At 46.6% G+C, this 24,312-nt stretch overlaps 1 protein-coding gene across 1 annotated transcript in view; it reads left to right on the top strand.

The window, feature by feature from the left end:
- adcy2b (adenylate cyclase 2b (brain)) overlaps positions 1-24,312 on the top strand; it is a 422,964-nt gene that overhangs the window by 249,270 nt on the left and 149,382 nt on the right. Inside the window, exons 6-7 of the mRNA XM_078228489.1 lie at positions 1,971-2,082; positions 2,198-2,325. Coding sequence (XP_078084615.1) covers positions 1,971-2,082; positions 2,198-2,325 — 240 coding nt within the window. The remainder of the gene's footprint in view (positions 1-1,970; positions 2,083-2,197; positions 2,326-24,312) is intronic.

The raw sequence follows: 24,312 nt of genomic DNA, 5'->3' as shown, positions 1-24,312 counted from the left end.
AGGCGCGAATCGGATCGCGGCCATTCCTGGGTCTCGGTAAATCGCATTAATGGCCTCACACCCGACTTTACCACCTTTTCGCACCCGCAATATTAAAATAGGGCCCATTATGTCACCAAGTCCAATATGGGATGCACTCAGCGGTCTTAACTCAGATCTGCCAGCCTTAGCATTACTTCACGATAACATTTCTCTAGATTTTTCAAATTGCTTTCCAACTGTGCATGCGCAGTTCAGAGCTCCGATCATTTTGGGCGCGCTAAGCCCCACCCACAGCACGAATGGGACCCGCGCTTTTCTGGCGGGGGGGGGGGCGGTGAATGAGGCTAGAGCATTCTCTGGGGGGGGGGGGGGTGAGTAAGGATAGATTGTTCTCTGAGGGGGGTGGATGAGAGAGGCAGGTAAGATGAATCTCTGGTGGGGGGGGGAGGCCCGATCGCTCACTGGTGGGGGGGGGTGGCGAGGGCAGATGGATCTCTGGTGCGGGGATGGGGTGGGGCAGGGGGTTCCGCTGCCACTCTGCGGGTGATCAGTGGGAGGGGTTGGGAAGGGGGCAGGGGTCGCGATCAGTCTGGTTAGCGGTGGGGGTGGATAAGGGGGGGCAATGATGTCTGTGGGGGCCATTGCTCCCGCTTTTCACTCCCGGGCTGCTTTCTCCGCTTTCTGCGCCTGTTTCGGGCACGAATCGGATTGCCGCCATTCCTGGGTCTCAGTAAAGTGGCCATCTCCACGGACGCGGGCGCGGATCGCATTAATGGCCTCACACCCGACTTTACCACCTTTTCACGCCCGCAATGGTAAATAGGGCCCATTATGTCACCAAGTTCAATACAGGATGCACTCAGCAGAAACGCGCCAAAATGAACTTGCTGAATAAAAGTCTGAATCAGGCACTCCAGCTGCTGAAGAGCGAGGTCAGAGCTTCCAACGGCTCTCTGGCTCAGATCGATGGTGGGGGGGAGGAGGGAGGCAGGTCAGATCATTCTCTGGTTGGCGGGGGGGGGGGGGTGAGGGGAGTGAGGCCAGATCGTTGTCTGGTTGGGGTGGTGGAGGAGGAGGAGGAGGCGGGTCAGATGTATCTGTGTTGGGGAGGGGAGGGAGAGGGAGGCCCACTCGTTGTCTGGTGGAGGGGGGAGGGGCCCGATCGTTGTCTGGGGAGGGCCGATCGTTGTCTGGGGGGCGGGGGAGGGCTGATCGTTGTCTGGTGGGGAGGGAGGAGGAGGCGGGTCAGATGTTCCTCTGGGGAGGCGGGGGGGGGGAGTGAGGCCAGATCGCTGTCTGGGGGAGGGGTGCGGGGGTGGTGAGTGAGGCCAGACCATTCTCTGGACGGGGGGGGGGGAGTGAGGCCAGATCGTTCTCTGAGGGGGGGGGAAATGAGGGAGGCGGGTAAGATGTATCTCTGGTAGGTGGAGGCCCGATCGCTCACTGGTGTGGAGGTGGGGGGGCAGATGGATCTCTGGTGCGGGGATCGGGGGGGGCAGGGGGGTCCGCTGCCACTCTGCGGGTGATAGGTGAGGTGTGGGAAGGGGGCAGGGGTCGCGATCGGTCTGGGTAGTAGGGGGGTGGATAAGGGGGGCAGTGATGTCTGCGGGGCCATCGCTCCCACTTTTCGCTCCCGGGCAGCTTTCTCCGTTTTCTGCGCCCGTTTCGGGAGCGAATCGGATCGCCGCCATTCCCAGGTTTCGGTGAAGTGGCCATCTGCGCGGACACAGGCGCGGATCGCGTTAATGGCCTCACACCCGACTTTACCACCTTTTCATGCCTGCAGTGGTAAAATAGGGCCCATTATGTCACCAAGTCCAATATGGGATGCACTCAGCGGTCTTAACTCAAATCTGCCAGCCTTAGCATTACTTCACTATTACATTTTTCTAGATTTTTCCATCAATGGGCACAGCATGTTGTCGTGTTGCTTTATTAATATGATTGGCAATGAAAATCAAATGCTTCAAATATTTATGTTTCTGCAGTATATTGTATGCTGACATTGTGGGTTTCACACGCCTGGCCAGTGAATGTTCACCTGGGGAGCTTGTACACACACTCAATGAGTTGTTTGGCAAGTTTGATCAAATTGCAAAGGTAAGCAGCTCATATACTAACAAGGAAGACTTTACTATGAATCTGAGTATTTGGAGTTGCATGAATTATCATGCATTGTCATTAATCAGTGAGTTTTACCTTTGGTTTTATTCAGGAAAATGATTGTATGAGGATCAAGATTTTAGGGGACTGCTACTACTGTGTTTCCGGTTTACCAATATCCTTGCCAAACCATGCCAAAAACTGTGTCAAAATGGGGTTGGACATGTGCGAAGCCATAAAGTAAGTTACATCTAAACCCTTCAATTTTTAGGAATATAAATAATGTCATATTGATTTTCCAGTTGTCTTACTGCTGGATTCCTAAATGTTAATCTTTGCTGCTTGTTCTAAGCTTGGATCCATGCAAAATGTTGGTAGGAGATGTGTACTTCTGTTTCAAGAGTGTCATCCTTAAAATTCCATTTTGTATATTGTGTTTTGTGACAGTTCTTTGGATAAGTGAACCAAAAATATACACAAAACAGAAGCAAGCATCTTCAAACAACATTTTATAAGTTATTATGAGTTTTGGCATAGATTGGATGACAAAATCCATTGGAACACCAACCTGCAACATCTAAACAGTGATGGATCATAAGTTTATTTTCCCATGATACTGAGTTGACAATTTCAGCTTTGTCTCATGGTAATGCGGTGAGGGTTAGTGTGGGGATATTGAGTTTTCCTTCACGGAAGATCACTGGAAGAGTTATCCACATATACTAACAGTGACTTTAGTAGCGGTCTGTCAGGTGGTGTGTGGCCTGTAGCTGATGTGCTGCTTGGAGAGATTTCTAAAGCTGTGCAAATATGGGAATAGCAGCAAAGACTTTCAAGGATTACTTACTTAAATGATTATAAACTTTAAATTTAAAAATTCATCTTCCTATTCATTGATAGTGTTTTCTTCCAGCTAAACTTAATTGGTTGACCTTTACTACTTTGTTTTACAAATCACTATTAATAATTTAATAATATTCTTCTGTGCAAATAGAAGTAATACAGCAGAGCATGATTTGACATTTTGGTTAATCAAGTTTCCTTATGAGCGATTCGTGAAATTGCATGCTAATAGTTGGGAGCAAGTCTGTGAATAATGGTAAACACAGTAAGAAGTCTCACAACACCAGGTTAAAGTCCAACAGGTTTATTTGGTAGCAAATACCATATTTGCTACCAAATAAACCTGTTGGACTTTAACCTGGTGTTGTGAGACTTCTTACTGTGCTTACCCCAGTCCAACGCCGGCATCTCCACACAATAATGGTAAATGCAGGGCAAGATTTTCCTGGAAATCCGCAAAGGCCGATAGCGGGCAGGAAAAGCAGCGTTGAGCTTGCTGACAGCAATGGTAGCTTTTTCCACATGGTGGGACTTTGTGCCATCTATCTAAATATCTAAATACTTCTTAAATGCAATGAGATTTCTGACTCAACTGCCCTTCCAGGCAATGAGTTCCAATTCCCACCATCCTCTGAGTGAAGAAGTTTCTCCTCAACTCCCCTCTTAGCTTTCTACTTGCCTTAAATCTATGCCCCTGGTTATTGGCCCATCTACTAATGGAAAAAGTACCTTCCTGTCCACCCTATATATTCATAATCTTTACACCTCTATCAAGTCCCCTTCTCAGCCTTCACCACGCCAAGGAAAACAGCCCGAGTCTATCCAATCTTCCTTTATAGCTCTGACCTTCCAGCGCAGGCAACATTCTGGTAAATTTCCTCTACACCCTACCTCTCCAGTGCAATCACATCCTTTATATAACATGGTTACCAGAACTGCAGCACTCCAGTTGTGGCTTAACCAGTGTTCTATACAGTTCCAGCATGATCTCCCTGCTCTTGTATCCTATGTTTCGGCTCATAAAGACAAGTATCCCATAGACCTTCTTAACCAACTTATCCACCTGCCCTACCCACCTTCAGAGATCTATGGATATGCACTCCAAGATCCTTCTGATCTTCAGTACTTTCCAGAGCCCTGCCATTCATAGTGTAAATCTTTGCTTTGTTAGCGTTCCCCATGTGAATTACCTCACATTTTTTCGGGTTGAATTCCATTTGCTCTGTTCATCTGACCAGTCCATTGATATCTTCTTGCAGCCCACTGCTATCCTCCTTACTATTCACCACCCTACCAATTTTGTGTCATTCACAAACCCCTTGATAATGCCTCCTACATTTAAGTTGAAATCATTGATGTACACCAAAAATAGCAAGGGCCCCGAGCCCTGCGGGAATCCCACAGGAAACAGACTTCCAGTCACAGAAACATCCCTCCACCATCATCCTCTGCTTCCTGCCTTTCAGTCAATTTTGAATTCAATGTATCTTTTTTCTTTGGATCCCATGGGCCCTTAGTTTTGTTGACCAGTCTGCCATGAGAGACCTTATCAAAAGCCTTGGTAAAGTCAACATAGAGCACATCAAATGTGCTCTATGTTATCAACCCTCCTGGTGCTCTTCTCAAAAAAAGTGATTAAATTTGTCAAACACAACTTCCCCTTAACAAATCCCATGCTAACTATTGCTGATTAATCCGTGTCTATCCAATCTTCTCCTCATCTCCGTCTTAAATGTGAGATCCCTCATCTTTAAACTTTATTTCTCGTCTCTCCCACAAAATGAAGCATCCTCTTACCATCCACCCTGTTAGTTACCCTCAAATCTTATATGTTTTAATATGATCACCTTTCATTCTTCTAAACTCCAAAAGATATGGACCCACTTGTACAACTTTCACTTACAAGATAACCTCTCATCCCGGGAATCAGTCAAGTGAAACTTCTCCGAACTTTTCCTAATGCAATTATATTGTTTCTGCAGTAAGGAAACCAGTCTCACCAATGCTTGATACATTTGTTGCAAAATTTCCCCACTTTCATATTCCATTCCTCTTGCAATAAATGACAATATCTCATTTACTGTACCTGCATACTGATTTTTTTGTAATTCATGGACCAGGACACCCAGATCCTCTGCACTACCTGCTTTTGCAGTCTTTCTCAACTTAAGTAATATATTGCTTTTGTTTCTTCCTGCCAAAGTGTGACTCCACATTTTTCCACTTTATACTCCATCTGCCAACTTTTGGCTCACTCATTTAACCTCACAATCTTCCTCACAATTTTCTTGCCTACCTTTATGTCATCCGCAAATTCAGCAATCATGCGTTTGGGGTGGAATTGTCCCATGGCCCCCTGCAGCAGGTTCAGTGGCAGTTCAGGGGGAGGAATTTAGCAGAGGCCCAAAAGTAATTTTTACATTGGCATGAATTTCCCGTGGGATCTTCCTTTGGTGCCCACAATGGAAAACCTGCTGGGTCTAACGTGAAACTAATTTGCATCCTGCTAATGGTGGCAGAGGAAGGCCCAACCACCCATGCCCAATTTTCTGCAGCATCAGCGTGAAAACAGGCTGGTGCAAAACACATCTGAAACAACGAAGTTTGCAGATGTCAGGACTGATCTGAACAATGCCTGGGTCTGCCTGCAGGGTTCTGGATGGAGGCCACAGACAACCCTGGGCCCTGGAACAATACAGCAGTGGATGAGAGGAGCATCTATTTCTGGACCTTGTAAATTCCGTGTTCTGGAGGGGGTACATCTTCCAGCCTCAGAGATCCATCTTCATTTTCAGGAGGTCCACCTTTTTCTTCAGTAGTGGGTCACTGATGTTGGGCACCATTTCAATATGGCACCTGGATGTTAAGAGGCTTCACGGTGATTTAGACAAGCGAGTGGGCAAATACATGTCATGCGCAGTATAATGTGGATAAATGTGGAGTTATCACTTTGGTAGGAAAAACAGAATGGCAGAGTATGATTTAAATGGTGATAGATTGGAAAATGTTGACATACAAAGGGACCTGGGTGTCCTTGTACACCAGTCACTGAAAGCAGGCACAGCAAACTATTAGGAAGACACTTGGTACATTGTCCTTCATTGCTAGGGGACTTGAGTACAGGAGAAAGGATGTCTTACTGCAGCTGTACAGGGCCTTGGAAAGACCACGCCTAGAGTATTATGTGCAGTTTTGGTCTCCTTACCTAAGAAAGGATATGCTTACCATGGAGGGAGCGCAGTGAAGGTTTCCCAGATTGATTCTTGGGATTGTAGGATAGGCATGTGAGGAGAGATCGCTTCGACATGGCCTGTATTTACTGTAATTTAGAAGAATGAGAGGAGATCTAAGTGAAATTCATTCTGACAGGGCTGGATAGACTGGATACAGGGATGCTGTTTCCTCTGACTAGGATCTAGAACAAGGAGTCATAGTCTCAGGATGCTGGATATTCAGAACCGAGTTCATTCAGAACTGAGATGATGGCCGAATTTTACCCTCCCGCCACGGGAATTGGAGCAGGCGAGGGGCAAAGCATGGAAAGGTCTGTTGACTTTGGGTGGGATTTCACAGTTTCAGGATATGCGAGGCCGTAAATTCCCGTCTGATGAAAAACGTCTTCACTCAGGTTGTGAATCTGTGGAATGCAGTGGAGGCCAAATCACTGAATATATTTAAGAAGGAAATTATATATTTCTGGACTCTAAAGGTGGCAAGGGGCGTGAGACAACCGTGGGTGTACGGCATTTAAATAGAGGATCAGCTATAATGATATTGAATGGTGGAGTAGGCTTGAAGTGCTGAATGGCCTCCTCCCCTGCTCCTAACTTTTATGTTTCTAGAGGACAGCAGGTTATGCATCATCAGGCCTGCCCTGCCACGGAATAGGGCACAAAACACCCAACTGCAGAATCAATGAGGTCGGGGTCAGAAGGTTTGGCATGGTTTCCAGACGGCCTCCACAGCTGATAACATTCCATGTTCCTGCCTCATCATGGGACTTAGTCCCAGGATGGAAAAAATCAGGTGTTGGTCCCTTCATCAAAGTCATTTCTATAGACAGTAAATAATTGAGGTCCCAGCACCGATCCATGTGACATTCCACTGGTTACAGCGTGCCAACTCGAAATCACCCATTTACCCCTGCTTTCTGCTTCCTGTTAGCGTCACTTTCGCACTCAATTGATTCATCCCTTGGATCATATTCACCAGCAACTGTATCCTGTCTCAGATCTCTGGATACTGTTAATATTTGGAGTATTGCATACAGTTCTAGTCATCACACTACCAGAAGGAGAGAGTGCGAAGAAGGTACACCAGGATGTTGCCTGGTCTCGAGGGTGTTGGCTATGCGGAGAGGTTGAATAAAGAACAAAGAAAATTACTGCACAGGAACAGGCCCTTCGGCCCTCCAAGCCTGCATCGACCAGGCTGCCAGACTGAACTAAAACCCCCTACCCTTTTGGGGACCATATCCCTCCATTCCCATCCTATTCAAGTATTTGTCAAGATGCCCCTTAAAAGTCACTATGGTATCTGCTTCCACGACCTCCCCCGGCAGCAAGTTCCAGGCACCCACCACCCTCTATGTAAAAAATTTGCCTCGTACATCTCCTTTAAACCTTGCCCCATCGCACCTTAAACCTATGCTCCCTAGTAATTGACTCTTCCACCATGGGAAAAAGCTTCTGACTATCCACTCTGTCCGTGCCCCTCATAATCTTGTAGACTTCTATCAGGTCGCCCCTCAACTTCCATCGTTCCAGTGAGAACAAACCAAGTTTCTCCAACCTCTCCTCATAGCTAATGCCCTCCATATCAGGCAACATCCTGGTCAATCTTTTCTGTACCCTCTCCAAAGGGTCCACATCCTTCTGGTAGTGTGGCGACCAGAATTGAACACTATATTCCAAATGCGCCCTAACTAAGGTTCTATAATCTGCAACACGACTTACCAATTTTTAAACTCAATGCCCCAGCCGATGAAGGCAAGCACACCTTCTTCACTACCTTCTCCATCTGTGTTGCCACTTTCAGTGAACTGTATACCTGGACACCCAGATCCCTCTGTCTATCAATACTCTTAAGGGTTCTGCCATTTACTGTACATTTCCTATCTCTATTAGACCTTCCAAAATGCATTATCTCACATTTGTCCGGATTAAACTCCATCCGCATCTCTCCACACAAGTCTCCAACCGATCTGTATCCTCTGATGGTCCTCATCGCTATCCGCAAATCCACCAACCTTTGTGTCGTCCACAAACTTACTAATCAAACCAGTTACATTTTCCTCCAAATCATTTATATGTATTACAAACAGCAATGTTCCCAGCACTGATCCCTGAGGAATGCTTCCACCCTTTCATAGCTACTCTCTGTCTTCTATGACCGAGTACAACCAGTTCTTCATTCAGACACAAGGAACAGCCATGCGGACCAAATTCGCACCTCAATATGCCAACATCTTCATGCACAGGTTCGAACAAAACCTCTTCACCGCATAGGACCTTCAACCGATGCTATACACTAGATACATCAATGACATTTTCTTCCTTTGGACTCATGGTGAACAATCACTGAAAAAACTATATGATGACATCAACAAGTTCCATCCCACCATCAGACTCACCATGGACTACTCTCCGGAATTGGTTGCATTCTTGGAGACATGCATCTCCATCAAGGATGGTCACCTCAGCACCTCACTGTACCGCAAGCCCATGGATAACCTCACGATGCTCCACTTCTCCAGCTTCCACCCTAAGCACGTTAAAGAAGCCATCCCCTACGGACAAGCCCTCCGTATACACAGGATCTGCTCAGATGAGAAGGATCGCAACAGACACTTCCAGATGCTGAAAAACGCCCTCATAAGAACAGGATATGGTGCTCGACTCATCGATCGACAGTTCCGACGCCCCACAGCGAAAACCGCACCGACCTCCTCAGAAGACAAACACAGGACACAGTGGACAGAGTACCCTTCGTCGTCCAGTACTCCCCCGGAGTGGAGAAGCTACGACATCTTCTCCAGAGCCTTCAACATGTCATTGATGAAGACGAACATCTCGCCAAGGCCATCCCCACACCCCCACTTCTTGCCATCAAACAACCGCACAACCTCAAACAGACCATTGTCCACAGCAAACTACCCAGCTTCAGGAGAACAGTGACCACGACACCACACAACCCTGCCACAGCAACCTCTGCAAGACGTGCTGGATCATTGACACGGATGCCACCATCTCACGTGAGAACACCATCCACCAGGTGCACGGTACATACACTTGCAACTCGGCCAACGTTGTCTACCTGATACGCTGCAGGAAAGGATGTCCCAAGGCATGGTACATTGGGGAGAACATGCAGGCGCTACGACAATGGATGAACAATCACCAGGCAAGAGTGTTCTCTTCCTGTTGGGCAACACTTCAGCGGTCACGGGCATTCGGCCTCTGATCTTTGGGTAAGCGTTCTCCAAGGGAGCCTTCACGACACACGACAACGCAGAGTCGCTGAGCAGAGACTGATAACCAAGTTCCACACACACGAGGACAGCCTCAACCGGGATCTTGGGTTCATGTCACACCATCTGTAACCCCCACGACTTGCCTGGGCTTGCAAAATCTCACTAAGTGTCCTGGCTGGAGACAATACACATCTCTTTAACCTGTGCTTAACCCTCTCTCCACTCACATTGTTTGTACCTTTAAGATTTGATTACCTGTAAAGACTCGCATTCCAACTATTATTTTGTAAATTGAGTTTGTGTCTTTATATGCCCTGTTTGTGAACAGAACTCCCACTCACCTGATGAAGGGGCAGCACTCTGAAAGCTTGTGGCTTGTGCTTGTGCTTCCAAATAAACCTGTTGGACTTTAACCTGGTGTTGTGAGACTTCTTACTGTGCTTGCCCCAGTCCAACGCCGGCATCTCCACTTCTATGACCGAGCCAGTTCTGTATCCACCTTGCCAGCTCACCTCTGATCCCATGCGACTTCACCTTCTGCACCAGTCTGCCATGAGGAACCTTGTCAAAGGCCTTACTGAAGTCCATATAGACAATATCCACTGCCCTATCCTCATCAATCATCTTCGTCACTTCCTCGAAAAACTCGATCAAGTTAGTGAGGCACGACCTCCCCTTCACAAAACCATGTTGCCTCTTGCTAATACGTCCACTTATTTCCAAGTGCGAGTAAATCCTGTCTCAAAGAATCCTTTCCATTAATTTCCCTACCACTGACGTAATGCTCACTGGCCTGTAATTACGTGGATTATCCCTGCTACCCTTCTTAAACAAAGGAACAGCATTGGGTATTCTCCAATCCTCTGGGCCTCCCCTGTAGCCAGTGAGGATACAAAGATTTATCTCAAGGCTACAGCAATTTCCTCCCTTGCTTCTTTCAGTATTCTGGGGTATATCCCATCAGGCCCTGGGGACCTGTCCACCTTAATGTTTCTCAAGAACCCCAATACCTCCTTTTTTATCTCAAACTATCTACACATCCTTTCCCAGACTCAACATCCACCAAGTCCTTCTCTTTGGTGAATACTGATGCAAAGTACTCATTTAATACCTTGCCCATTTCCTCTGACTCCATGCATAGATTCCCTCCCCTGTCTCTGAGTGGGCCAACCCTCTCCCTGGCTACTCTCTTGCTCTTTATATATGTATAAAAAGCCTTGGGATTTTCCTTAATCCTGCTGGCCAATGACTTTTCATTACCCCTTTTAGCCCTCCTTGCTCTTTGCTTAAGTTTCTTTCTACTTCCCTTGTATTCCACACTTGCTTCGTGTGTTCCCAGCTTCTTAACTTTGACAAATGCTTCCTTTTCCTCTTTGACTAGGCTCACAATATCTCTCGTTATCCAAGGTTCCCAAAACTTATCCTTCATCCTTACAGGAATATGCCAGTCCTGAATCCCTATCAACTTACACTTGAAAACCTCCCATATGCCAGATGTTGATTTGCCCTCAAACATCTACCCTCAATCTATATTCTTCAGTTCCTGCCTAATATTGTTGTAATTAGCCTTCCCCCAATTTAGACCTTCACTTGAGGACTACACTTATCTTTATCCATCAGTACCGTAAAGCTTACTGAATTGTGGTCACTATTTCCGAACTCCTCCCCTACTGAAACATCGACCACCTGACCAGGCTCATTCCCCAATACCAGGTTCAGTACGGCCCCTTCCCTAGTTGGACTATCTACATACTGTTTCAAGAAGCCCTCCTGGATACTCCTTGCAAACTCTGCCCCATCCACTCCTCTAGCACTAAATGAGTCCCAGTTAATATACAAAATCCCACCACAACAATCTTGTTACTTTTACACCTTGCCAAAATCTGCCTCCTGACGGAAATCTTTGTCGCTTCTTTGGACACGGGTGAGGTCCCTGAGGATTGGAGGATAGCGAATGTGGTCCCGTTGTTTAAGAAGGGTAGCAGGGATAACCCAGGAAATTATAGGCCGGTGAGCTTGACGTCCGTGGTAGGGAAGTTGTTGGAGAGGATTCTTAGAGACAGGATGTATGTGCATTTAGAACGGAACAATCTCATTAGTGACAGACAGCATGGTTTTGTAAGAGGGAGGTCGTGCCTTACAAATTTGGTGGAGTTTTTTGAGGAAGTGACAAAAGCGGTTGATGAAGGAAGGGTCGTGGATGTCGTCTATATGGATTTCAGTAAGGCATTTGACAAAGTCCCACATGGCAGGTTGGTTAAGAAGGTTAAGGCTCATGGGATACTAGGAGAAGTGGCTAGATGGGTGGAGAACTGGCTTGGCCATAGGAGACAGAGGGTAGTGGTCGAAGGGTCTTTTTCCGGCTGGAGGTCTGTGACCAGTGGTGTTCCGCAGGGCTCTGTACTGGGACCTCTGCTATTTGTGATATATATAAATGATTTGGAAGAAGGTGTAACTGGTGTAATCAGCAAGTTTGCGGATGACACGAAGATGGCTGGAATTGCGGATAGCGAAGAGCATTGTCGGGCAATACAGCAGGATATAGATAGGCTGGAAAATTGGGCGGAGAGGTGGCAGATGGAATTTAATCCGGATAAATGCGAAGTGATGCATTTTGGAAGAAATAATGTAGGGAGGAGTTATACAATAAATGGCAGAGTCATCAGGAGTATAGAAACACAGAGGGACCTAGGTGTGCAAGTCCACAAATCCTTGAAGGTGGCAACACAGGTGGAGAAGGTGGTGAAGAAGGCATATGGTATGCTTGCCTTTATAGGACGGGGTATAGAGTATAAAAGCTGGAGTCTGATGATGCAGCTGTATAGAACGCTGGTTAGGCCACATTTGGAGTACTGCGTCCAGTTCTGGTCGCCGCACTACCAGAAGGACGTGGAGGCATTGGAGAGAGTGCAGAGAAGGTTTACCAGGATGTTGCCTGGTATGGAGGGTCTTAGCTATGAGGAGAGATTGGGTAAACTGGGGTTGTTCTCCTTGGAAAGACGGAGAATGAGGGGAGATCTAATAGAGGTATACAAGATTATGAAGGGTATAGATAGGGTGAACAGCGGGAAGCTTTTTCCCAGGTCGGAGGTGACGATCACGAGGGGTCACGGGCTCAAGGTGAGAGGGGCGAAGTATAACTCAGACATCAGAGGGACATTTTTTACACAGAGGGTGGTGGGGGCCTGGAATGCGCTGCCAAGTAGGGTGGTGGAGGCAGGCACGCTGACATCGTTTAAGACTTACCTGGATAGTCACATGAGCAGCCTGGGAATGGAGGGATACAAACGATTGGTCTATTTGGACCAAGGAGCGGCACAGGCTTGGAGGGCCGAAGGGCCTGTTTCCTGTGCTGTACTGTTCTTTGTTCTTTGTTATATCTATTCCTCTGTCTCCCACTGGCTGTTGGGCAGTCTATAGTAAACCCCTAACATTGTGACTACACCCTTCCTATTCCTGAACTCTACCCATATTGCCTTGCTGTATGAGCCTTCCGAGGTGTCCACCCACAGTACAGCTGTGATATTCTCCTTAACCAGTAGTGCAACTCCCCCACCCCTTTTACATCCCCCTCTATCCCACCTGAAACATCTGTATCCTGGAACGTTAAACTGCCAATCTTGTCCTTCCCTTAACCAAGTCTCTATAATAGCAACATCATAGTTCCAAGTACTAATCCAAACTCGAAGTTCATCTGCCTTACCTGTCACACTTCTCGCACTGAAACAAATGCACTTCTGTCCACCAGACCCTCTTTGATCAGCAACCACACCTGCCTGCTCTTTCTATAAGTCTTACTGGCCCTACTCTCTGGTTCCCCTTCAGTTAATTCACCTTTGCTTTGGTCCCCACCCCCCTGCCAAACTAGTTAAATCCTCCCGTGTGACACTAGCAAACCTCCCGGCCTGAGTATTTATGCCCTTCCAGTTTAGATGCAACCTTCTTGTACAGGTCCCAGCTGCCCAGGAAGAGATCCCAATGGTCCAGATATCTGAAATCATCCCTCCTACATCAGCTGTTGAGCCACGTGTTGAGCTGTACTATCTTTCTATTTCTAGCCTCACTGGCATGTGGCACAGGGAGTAATCCTGAGATTGCAGCCCGAGAAGTCCTGCTTTTTAACTTTCTACCAAACTCTCTAAACTGCTGCTGCAGGACCTCATCACTCTTCCTGCCAATGTCGTTAGTACCAATATGTACCACAACCTCTGGCTGTTCACCCTCTCCCTTCAGAGTGCTTTCTGCCTGTTCAGAGACATTCTGGACCCTGGCACCAGGGAGGCAACATACCATCCTGGAGTCTCTTTCACGTCCACAGAAGCACTATCTGCACTCCTAACTATAGAGTCCCCAATAATTATTGCTCTAGTGCTCTTTGTCCCTCCCTGCTTAACAACAGAGCCAGCCATGGTGCCACTGCTCTGGCTGCTGCTGCTGTTATTCCCTGATAGGCCATTCCCTCTCAACAGTATTCAAAACGGGATACTTGTTAGAGAGGGGGACAACCATAGGGGATTCCTGCGCTGACTGCCTGCCCCTTCTAGCGGTCACCCATCTATCTGCCTGCACCTTGGGTGTGACCACGTCTCTAAAGCTCCTATCTGTGACGCTTTCCGCCACCTTCATGTTCCTAAGTGCATCCAACTACTGCTCCAACCTATCCATGCAATCTGTAAGGAGCTGCAATTGGGTGCACTTCCTGCAGATGTAGTCGTCTGAGACGCTGGAAGCGTCACAGATCTCCCACATCTCATTAGGTTTGTTTTCGCTAGAAAGATGGAGGCTGAAGGAAGACCTGACAGAGGTCCACAAAATGATAAGAGGCATAGACAGGGTGGATAGTCAGAGGCTTTTTCCAAGGGTGGAAGTGTCAATTACAAAGGTGCATAGGTTCAAGATGAGAGAGGGAATGTTTAAAGGAGATGTACAGGGGAAGATTTTCATGCAGAGACTGGTGGGTGCCTGGGACGCTGTGCCAGAGGAGATGGTGGAAGCAGGCACATTAGCAACATTTAAGAGACATCTGGATGGGTACATGAATACGGAGGAAATAGAGGGATACAGACTGAATAAGGGCAGAAGTTTATTTTCAGTTTAGTTAGAGCATCATCATGGGCACAGGCTTGGAGGGCTGAAGGTCCTGTTTCTGTGCTGTACTTTTCTTTGTTCTTGTTCTAACACCAACGAGGCACAAGTTTACAAACTCTCTCAGTTAGGGGTCACATCAGGTCTTGATGGTGTACTAAAAAGAACAAAGAACAATACAGCACAGGAACAGGCCCTTCGGCCCTCCAAGCCCACGCTGCTCCCTGGTCCAAACTAGACCATTCTTTTGTATCCCTCCATTCCCACTCCGTTCATGTGGCTATCTAGATAAGTCTTAAACGTTCCCAATGTGTCCGCCTCCACCACCTTGCCCGGCAGCGCATTCCAGGCCCCCACCACCCTCTGTGTAAAATACGTCCTTCTGATATCCGTGTTAAACCTCCCCCCCGTCACCTTGAACCTATGACCCCTTGTGAACGTCACCACCGACCTGGGGAAAAGCTTCCCACCGTTCACCCTATCTATGCCTTTCATAATTTTATGCACCTCTATTAGGTCACCCCTCATCCTCCGTCTTTCCAGTGAGAACAACCCCAGTTTACCCAATCTTTCCTCATAACTAAGCTCTTCCATACCAGGCAACATCCTGGTAAACCTCCTCTGCACTCTCTCTAAAGCCTCCATGTCCTTCTGGTAGTGTGGCGACCAGAACTGGGCGCAGTATTCCAAATGCGGCCGAACCAACGTTCTATACAACTGCAACATCAGACCCCAACTTTTATACTCTATGCCCCGTCCTATAAAGGCAAGCATGCTATATGCCTTATTCACTACTTTCTCCACCTGTGACGTCACCTTCAAGGATCTGTGGACTTGCACACCCAGGTCCCTCTGCGTATCTACACCCTTTATGGTTTTGCCATTTATCGTATAGCTCCCCCCTACGTTAGTTCTGCCAAAATGCATCACTTCGCATTTATCTGGATTGAACTCCATCTGCCATTTCTTTGCCCAAATTTCCAGCTTATCTATATCCTTCTGTAGCCTCTGACAATGTTCCTCACTATCTGCAAGTCCAGCCATTTTCATGTTGTCCGTAAACTTACTGATCACCCCAGTTACACCTTCTTCCAGATCTTTTATATAAATCACAAACAGCAGAGGTCCCAATACAGAGCCCTGCGGAACACCACTAGTTACAGGCATCCAGCCGGAAAGAGACCCTTCCACTACCACCCTCTGTCTTCTGTGACCAAGCCAGTTCTCCACCCATCTAGCCACCTCCCCCTTTATCCCATGAGATCCAACCTTTTGCACCAACCTACCATGAGGGACTTTGTCAAACGCTTTACTAAAGTCCATAAAGACGACATCCACGGCCCTTCCCTCGTCAACCATTCTAGTCACTTCTTCAAAAAACTCCACCAAGTTAGTGAGGCATGACCTCCCTCTCACAAAACCATGCTGACTATCGTTAATGAGTTTATTCCTTTCTAAATGCACATACATCCTATCTCTAAGAATCCTCTCCAACAACTTCCCTACTACGGACGTCAAGCTCACCGGCCTATAATTTCCCGGGTTATCCTTCCTTTCCTTCTTAAATAACGGGACCACATTAGCTATCCTCCAATCCTCTGGGACCTCACCTGTGTCCAGTGATGAGACAAAGATTTGCGTCAGAGGCCCAGCGATTTCATCTCTCGTCTCCCTGAGCAGCCTTGGATAGATTCCATCAGGCCCTGGGATTTGTCAGTCTTTATATTCCCTAAAAAACCTAACACTTCCTCCCTTGTAATGGAGATTTTCTCTAACGGGTCAACACTCCCCTCCGAGACACTCCCAGTCAACACATCCTTCTCCTTTGTGAATACCGACGCAAAGTATTCATTTAGGATCTCCCCAACTTCTTTGGGCTCTAAGCATAATTCCCCACTTTTGTCCCTGAGAGGTCCGATCTTTTCCCTGACAACCCTTTTGTTCCTAATGTATGAATAAAATGCCTTGGGATTCTCCTTAATCCTGTCTGCCAAGGACATTTCGTGACCCCTTTTTGCCCTTCTAATTCCTCGTTTGAGTTCTTTCCTACTTTCTTTGTATTCCTCCAGAGCTCCCTCCGTTTTTAGCTGCCTGGACCTAACGCACGCCTCTCTTTTCTTTTTGACCAATCCCTCAATTTCCCTGGTTATCCACGGTTCTCGAATCCTACCCTTCCTATCCTTCTTTTTTACAGGCACATGCCTGTCCTGCAGCCCTAACAACTGTTCCTTAAAAGACTCCCACATGCCAGATGTGGATTTACCCTCAAACAGCCTCTCCCAATCAACAGCTGCCAATTTCTGCCTAATCCCACTAAAGTTAGCCTTCCCCCAATCCAATACCTTACACTTGGGACACCACTCATCCTTTTCCATCACTATCCTAAAGCTAACAGAATTGTGGTCACTATTTGCCACATGTTTCCCTACCGAAACTTTGAAGACCTGACCGGGCTCATTCCCCAGTACTAGGTCCAGTATAGCCCCCTCTCTAGTCGCGCTATCTACATATTGTTCCAAAGAACCTTCCTGTACGCATTTTACAAATTCCTCCCCATTCAGACTCCCAGCCCTACGCAATTTCCAGTCTATACCAAGGAAATTGAAGTCTCCCACTACAACAACCCTATTTTTCCTGCACCTATCCATTATCTCCTGACATATCCGTTCTTCCACTTCCCTTGGGCTGTTGGGGGGCCTGTAGTATACCCCCAACATAGTGATGCGCCCTTCCTTTTTCTGAGCTCCAGCCACAGTGACTTGTTACACGACCCCTCTGAATTGTCCTCCCTCTGCACCGCTGTAATATGCTCTCTAACTAATACTGCTACTCCCCCACCTCTTTTGGCCCCTCTGTCTCGCCGAAAACACTTGTACCCCGGAATATTCAGCTGCCAGTCCTGTCCCTCTTTCAACCAAGTCTCTGTCACCGCAATCACATCCAAATTCCTCGTAAGCATTAAGGCCCTAAGTTCGTCTGTCACTCCTGCTACGCTCCTTGCATTGAAGTAGATGCACTCCAGACCTCCAGGCCCAGTGAGGTCATCCTCCCCCAGAATACTTTCCAGAGCTTCTTCTCAACCAACAATCAACAATTCCAAGTTCACAATCTGGTTCTCTGATACAAACTCCCAGCACTTTCCCATGCCTGAGACATTCACACCACTCTCAGGACTCAGTCCCTTTTATCTCAATGGTAGATCACTGCCTCAAGAGCTTCTGGAATTCTATTTTTCTCCTTATTGCCAAACAGAAAACCAAACTTTTCATAGAGAACATTGTTGGCTTTACCTCACATTTCTCTTGGTTTTATCTCACTTTCTCTTTGTCAATGCATCTGTGTGCTAACCACCTTCTCCCTCCATTTCGCCTGTTTGTAGCTCTCCGTGTGTATAACCACATGGCTTCTGTTTTAACTTGCTTCATGTTGTTCACATTTTGCTTGTTCATGTGAACGAGTATTTCTTATTATCCAAGAAAATTATTATTGATCCCTTTATAATTAAAGCAAATGTCTTTTCAAACATTCTTAAAATCAATTTCAGATTCCATAGACATTTTAAGGAAACTATAACTTTTCTTTACTATACTGCTTCCAGGTCAAAGGTCATCACACTAATGCCATGTGATTGTGTAACATTAAATATCAATGTAATCAATTGATAAGTGATAGCTTTCTGGAAAACTTATTCATCACACGGTAGCACAGTGGTTAGCACTGCTGCTTCACAGCTCCAGGGACCTGGGTTCGATTCCCAGCTTGGGTCACTGTCTGTGTGGAGTTTGCACATTCTCCTCGTGTCTGTGTGGGTTTCCTCCGGGTGTTCCAGTTTCCTCCCACAGTCCAAAGATGTGCGGGTTAGGTTGATTTGCCATGCTAAAATTGTCCCTTAGTGTCCTGGGATGCGTAGATTAGAGGGATTAGCGGGTAAAATATGTAGGGATATGGGGGTAGGGCCTGGGTGGGATTGGGGTCGGTGCAGACTCGATGGGCCGAATGGCCTCTTTCTGTACTGTAGGGTTTCTATGATTTCTATGATATGAATTTTTAAAGGGTAGCAAATTATATTAGAAGTTAAAACATCAATTTAACATTGTTCAATTCCTGCTACTTTATTTGATTGCTGTTCACTTTTTTAATAATCATCTAATAATGCACTGATAATAATTACATTTTATTATTCTGTCAATGTTAGTTTTCTGTCAGAATGCAGCATTAGCTTAACGTCAACTTTTAGCTGTGAACGTTGAACTATTCTGCTGCTAAAATTTCAACCTTAGTTGTGGGCATTATTGTTGATAGTTTTAGTTTTTCTTATTTGTTCATGAAATGTGGGGCATCACTGGCTGGGCCAGCATTTATTGCCCATTCCCAAGGAAATTCAAGAGTCAACCATCATCTGCCAGGGTTGGAATTGAACCCAAGCTTCTCCAGCATTGCCCTGGGTCTCTGGATTACTAGTACCAGCAACAATACCACTACGCCACTGCCTCCACCTCATAGAATCATAGAAATCCTACAGTACAGAAAGAGGCCATTCGGCCCATCGAGTCTGCACCAACCACAATCCCACCCAGGCCCTACCCCCATATCCCTACACATTTACCTGCTAATCCCTCTAACCTACGCATCTCAGGACACTAAGGGCAATTTTTAGCATGGACCTAACCCGCACATCTTCGGACTGTGGGAGGAAACCAGAGCACCCGGAGGAAACCCGCGCAGACACGAGGAGAATGTGCAAACTCCACACAGACAATGACCCAAGCCGGGAATCGAACCCAGGTCCCTGGAGCTGTGAAGCAGCAGTGCTAACCACTGTGCTACCGTGCCGCACCTTGTTGACAATATGTTGTCAAATGTAAATATTGATTTCACAAACATCAATGATCATTGTTTTAAGAACTGATAATGGTGTTTCACAAATAAGAAGACAAGATCATAGGAAATAGAAGCAGGAATAGCCCCTCAAGCCAACTTCACCATTCAACGTGATCTTCTGCCACAACTCCACTTTTCCAACTGCTTCCATGTCCCTTGATTCTCTGGGAGTTCAAAAATCAACCTTAAATATATTCAACAGTGGAGCGTTCGCAACCCTCAGGAAATAGAGCATGTCAAAGATTCACAACCCTTGGAGTGATTTTTGTTCCTCATTTCAGTAAAATTCAGTGCTTTCCAAAGACCCCATTTTAATGTTGAAAAATTGACCCCAAAGTGAGAGGGGAAAGGTGGAGGAGTTGGTGGGGGGGGGGGGGGGGGGGAGGCGGGGCCTGGTGCACTCCTTATGCACATGATGTGACCCAAGTCTGCCATTAGTATATAGAAGTTGTGTCACTGGAACAGAAATGATTTTAACGCTGCTGTTTTATACCAGCACTCACTCAGGTGATGGGGAGGAGTACTGTGTCATCTACACTGCTGTCAGATTGTCATGACAATCATTGGTTCAGTTTCAGGAGGTTTTATTTCGTATAGAATAAATCCCATCTGCTTCTGTGTTAAAGAACTTCACATGGTTGCAAGACACCAGACAATTATTAGATCTTCTATAGTTTTTGACATTTCTTGAAACTTTGTTTTGGTGGTAAAGTGTAGCTTCAGATGAGATTCTCTTTGTTTGGCAAAAAAAACACTGAAATACACCCTCAAATTGTTTATTATTTTGGATGATACCAAATATGTTGGGCAGGAAGTATATGTACATTCCTGGACAGAATGTGACACTTGTCATATTGGGTAAGGAAATATAATGGGTGGAATTTTAAAACTTTTTTTTTCTTAAGTGTTGTCTCCAGCAGGAAAAACAGAGAGCAGCTCACCAGCTGCCTTGCTGGGTTTTCCCGCCGTATTTTCCAATACTTTGAAAAAAAGTTAAGGGGCATGTCCCACGATGTCATACTGGCGGGGCAGGCTCAACCTCGGCTCCTGAGCAAATGAGAGCACCGAGAACCTTCCTCCCCACCTGGACCTGGGTCCCGTCCCCGCTGGATACTTCCCAGACATGACCTTCTCCCTCCAGGGGCTGTACTGACCTGTACCTGTTGTCAATATGATGTCACATCAACTGGGAGATTCCTTATGTTGGGGGGATAATACAGTAGGAATGTCCAATAATAACATTGAAATGTAGAGTAACGGGGTTCCCAAACTTTCATGGCGGAAACCCCATCACAACAATTGGCGGGGGAGGCAGATTACACATCCGCAGTAATTTGCTTTTATCCAAAAATGAATGCTGGGGTTACCACTATCTCAGTGGGAAATCCCTCTCGTGTAAATGCCATTTTGGGACTCCCATTGGATTCTCTGCCCCCTCTCACTTTTTGGTCCACGAAAAATTGAGGCAGAAAATTCCACAGTATGTATCTTTCACACATCTCTGAAACAGGTTGAGAAAATGTTAGGATCTTTGGATATGCAAATATACAGCTTAATGTCTTTTTGAAGTCCCCTTTCTGAAGTTTCGATTGCCTTGATATATCTGGCGGTAGTTCCAGCTCCAATCAGGGAAAAACCTTGATCTCCCAACACAATCTCCCACTCTTGGGATCCCCAATGATACCAGCCCCACTCCACAAAGGATTGCCTCCTTAAAGGGTCCACATAGTTATGAATATAGACCCTGGAGGAATAGAAACATCAGCCTTTCCAAAGACCCGTGTCACCAACATTTGAGCCTGTTCATTGATCTCCTGACCTTTGATCTCTCTGCCCACTGACCTCTGATGTCCCTCACTCCTGATTGCTGATCTTCCCTGAACCCAATGACCCAATTGAACCTTCAGCCCCAACCCCAAATTAATCTCCAGAACTGATCCCAGCTTCCCAAACCAACCAAAGCCCAATCCGTGGTTCCATTCGATGACCCGGCCAACATACAGAAGCATTTAACCTTGCAACAGCTGGTTCTTGCACAGCTGTAGGCTCTGATTGTGCTTCCTTATACATAGGCATAAAGCCTAATATCTGGGGTGCCTCAGGTCTCACCATGCAAGTGACTTTGTGCACAAAAATTCAGACAGACAACACATTCACATTGCCCAGGTAGTTACATTACTGTTGTCAATGACTATCTTAGCTTTGAAGAATACAGCAATACTAGACCATTTAGTAGTTGTTTAATTGTTATGTCCTTATACAGTGAGTACCAACAATACCAATCAATGTCTAGTTCAGCATCTGCCACGTGTGGCCAGCGCAATGGTTGATACTTCAAGTAAAGAAAAAGCCAGAAGGCTTGAAGGGAATACTGACCCTGATTGCCATTGGTCTTCTTTGTGTTGGCTGCAAGTGTTCTTATGGATTACACATAGCTGTGTGAAGTGGTGCTGAATATCTTTGGTTATCGTCAGGTAAATAGGCCAGGTCCTGCAGGTTGATGGTATAGTAGAGGAGTTCAGCTGTGAAGTCTACTGATGCATTCCTTCCTTCATCTTGAACTACTTCAGTGATGAAGTAGTGTAATTTTGGTATGAAAAGAGTAACCCCAGCATTCATTTTTAGATAAAAGCAAATTACTGCGGATGTGGAATCTGAAATCAAAAGAGAAAACGCTGGAAAATCTCAGCAGGTCTGGCAGCATCTGTAAGGAGAGAAAAGAGCTGACGTTTCGAGTCCAGATGACCCTTTGTCAAAGCTCAAAGGCATAGAAAGTGGGAGATATTTATACTGCAGGGGGAGGGAATGAAAGATGAGTCATAGTCATAGAAACCAGGGGAAAAGACTGCTAATAGCAGTCCACAGAGAGAATAAAGGGTGTGAATGGCCAAACGGCAGAGGAGCTAGAAGCTGTGACAGATGGAGATGTTTGGGGATTGGGAGGGGTGGGGGGGAGGGGGGGGGCGAAATGGGACAGAGATAAAATATAGAAAAGGGTAAGCGGGGGGGGGCAGAAAAGGTACGGGAAGAGGGGGATGAAGTAGGGGGAAAGAATGGGGGGGGTGAAGAAAAATGAAGAAAGACAATAAAGAAATAAAAGGTAGAGAACAGTAAAAAATTAAATAAGATATAATGAAAACAGGGGGGGGGCCGAGGTGGGGTAGAGCAAATCATCTGAAGTTGGTGAATTCGATGTTGAGACCGGAAGGCTGTAAAGTGCCTAGCCGGAAGATGAGATGCTGTTCCTCCGGTTTGCGTTGAGGTTCACTAGAACATTGCAGCAAACCAAGGACAGACATGTGGGCATGGAAGCAGGATCGTGTGTTAAAATGGCAAGCAACCGGAAGGTCAGGGTCCTGATTGCGCACAGACCGAAGGTGCTCAGCAAAGCGATCACACAGTCTACACTTGGTCTCTCCAATATAGAGGAGACTACATTGGGAGCAGCGAATGCAATAGACCAAATTGAAAAAGGTGCAAGTGAAACACTGCTTAACCTGGAATGAATATTTTGGACCTTGGATGGTGAGCATGGAAGAGGTAAAGAGACAGGTGTTACACCTTCTGCAATTGCATGGGAAGATGCCATGAGTGAAGGGAAGATGTGTTTGGTGGTGGCATCATGCTGGAGTTGGCAAAAATGGTGGAGGATTGTGCTTTGCATGCGGAGGTTGGTGGGGTGAAATGTGAGAACAAGGGGACTCTATCCTTGTTCTGGGAGGGAGGGGAGGGGGTGCGGGTCATGGCACGGGAGATGGACTGCATGCTGCTGAGGGCCCTGTCGACAACTGTAGATGGGAATCCACGATTGAGGAAAAAGGAGTACATATTAGAAGCACCATTTTGGAAAGTGGCATCATCGGAACAAATGCGCTGGAGGCGAAGGAGCTGAGAGAAAGCGATGGAGTCCTTACAGGATGTAGGGTGTGAAGAGCTGTAGTCCAGATAGCTGCGGGAGTCAGTGGGCTTGTAATGGATATTGGTAAATAGTCTATTGCCGGAAATGGAGACAAAAAGGTCAAGGAAGGGAAGGGAAGTGTCTGAGATGGACCAAGGCGATGGAGGGGTGGAAATTGGAAGCGAAGTTGATTAATTTTTCGAGGTCTAGACGAGAGCATAAAGCGGCACCAAAATAGTCATCGATGTACTGGTAAAGGAGTTGTGGGAGGGGACATGGGTAGGCCTGGAATAAGGAATGTTCCACATACCCCAAAAAATGGCAAGCGTATCTAGGACCCATTCGGGTACCCATTGCTACTCTTTTGATTTGGAGAAAGTGGGATGAGTTAACGGAGAAGTTGTTGAGAGATAGAACGAGTTCAGCCAGGCGGAGGAGAGTGATGGTGGATGTGAATTGTTCAGGCCTCTTTTCAAGAAAGAAGCGAAGGGCTCTCAGGCCGTCCTGGTGTGGGATGGAGGTGTAGAGAGATTGCACATCCATGGTGAATAGGAGGTGGTTTGGGCCTGCAAACTGAAAGCTGTCAATATGATGCAGGGCATCAGCGGAATCCTGGATGTAGGTGGGGAGGGAAAGGACCAGGGGAGTGAGGATGGAGTCAAGGTGAGAGGAAATAAGTTCAATGGAGCAGGAGCATGCTGACACAATGGGCCTACCAGGACAGTGCTTTTTGTGGATTTTGGGAAGTAGGTAGAAGCGGGCTGTCCGGGGTTGGGAGACTATGAGGTTGGAAGCTGTGGGGGGAAGGCATCCGGAGGAAATGAGGTCGGTGACGGTGTTGGAAATAATGGCTTGATGTTCAGTAGTGTGGTCATGATCCAGGGGAAGGTAGGAGGAAGTATCTGAGAGTTGGCGCTCAGCCTCTGCGAGATAGAGGTCAGTACATCAGACGACAACAGCACCCCCTTTGTTGGCAGGTTTGATGACAATGCCAGGGTTGGACCTGAGGGAGCAAAGGGCAGAGAATTCGGAAGGAGAGAGATTGGAA

Source organism: Mustelus asterias, chromosome 2 (assembly GCF_964213995.1).
Source record: "Mustelus asterias chromosome 2, sMusAst1.hap1.1, whole genome shotgun sequence".
NCBI lineage: Eukaryota > Metazoa > Chordata > Chondrichthyes > Carcharhiniformes > Triakidae > Mustelus > Mustelus asterias.
This window is presented reverse-complemented; position numbering and strand designations above follow the sequence as displayed.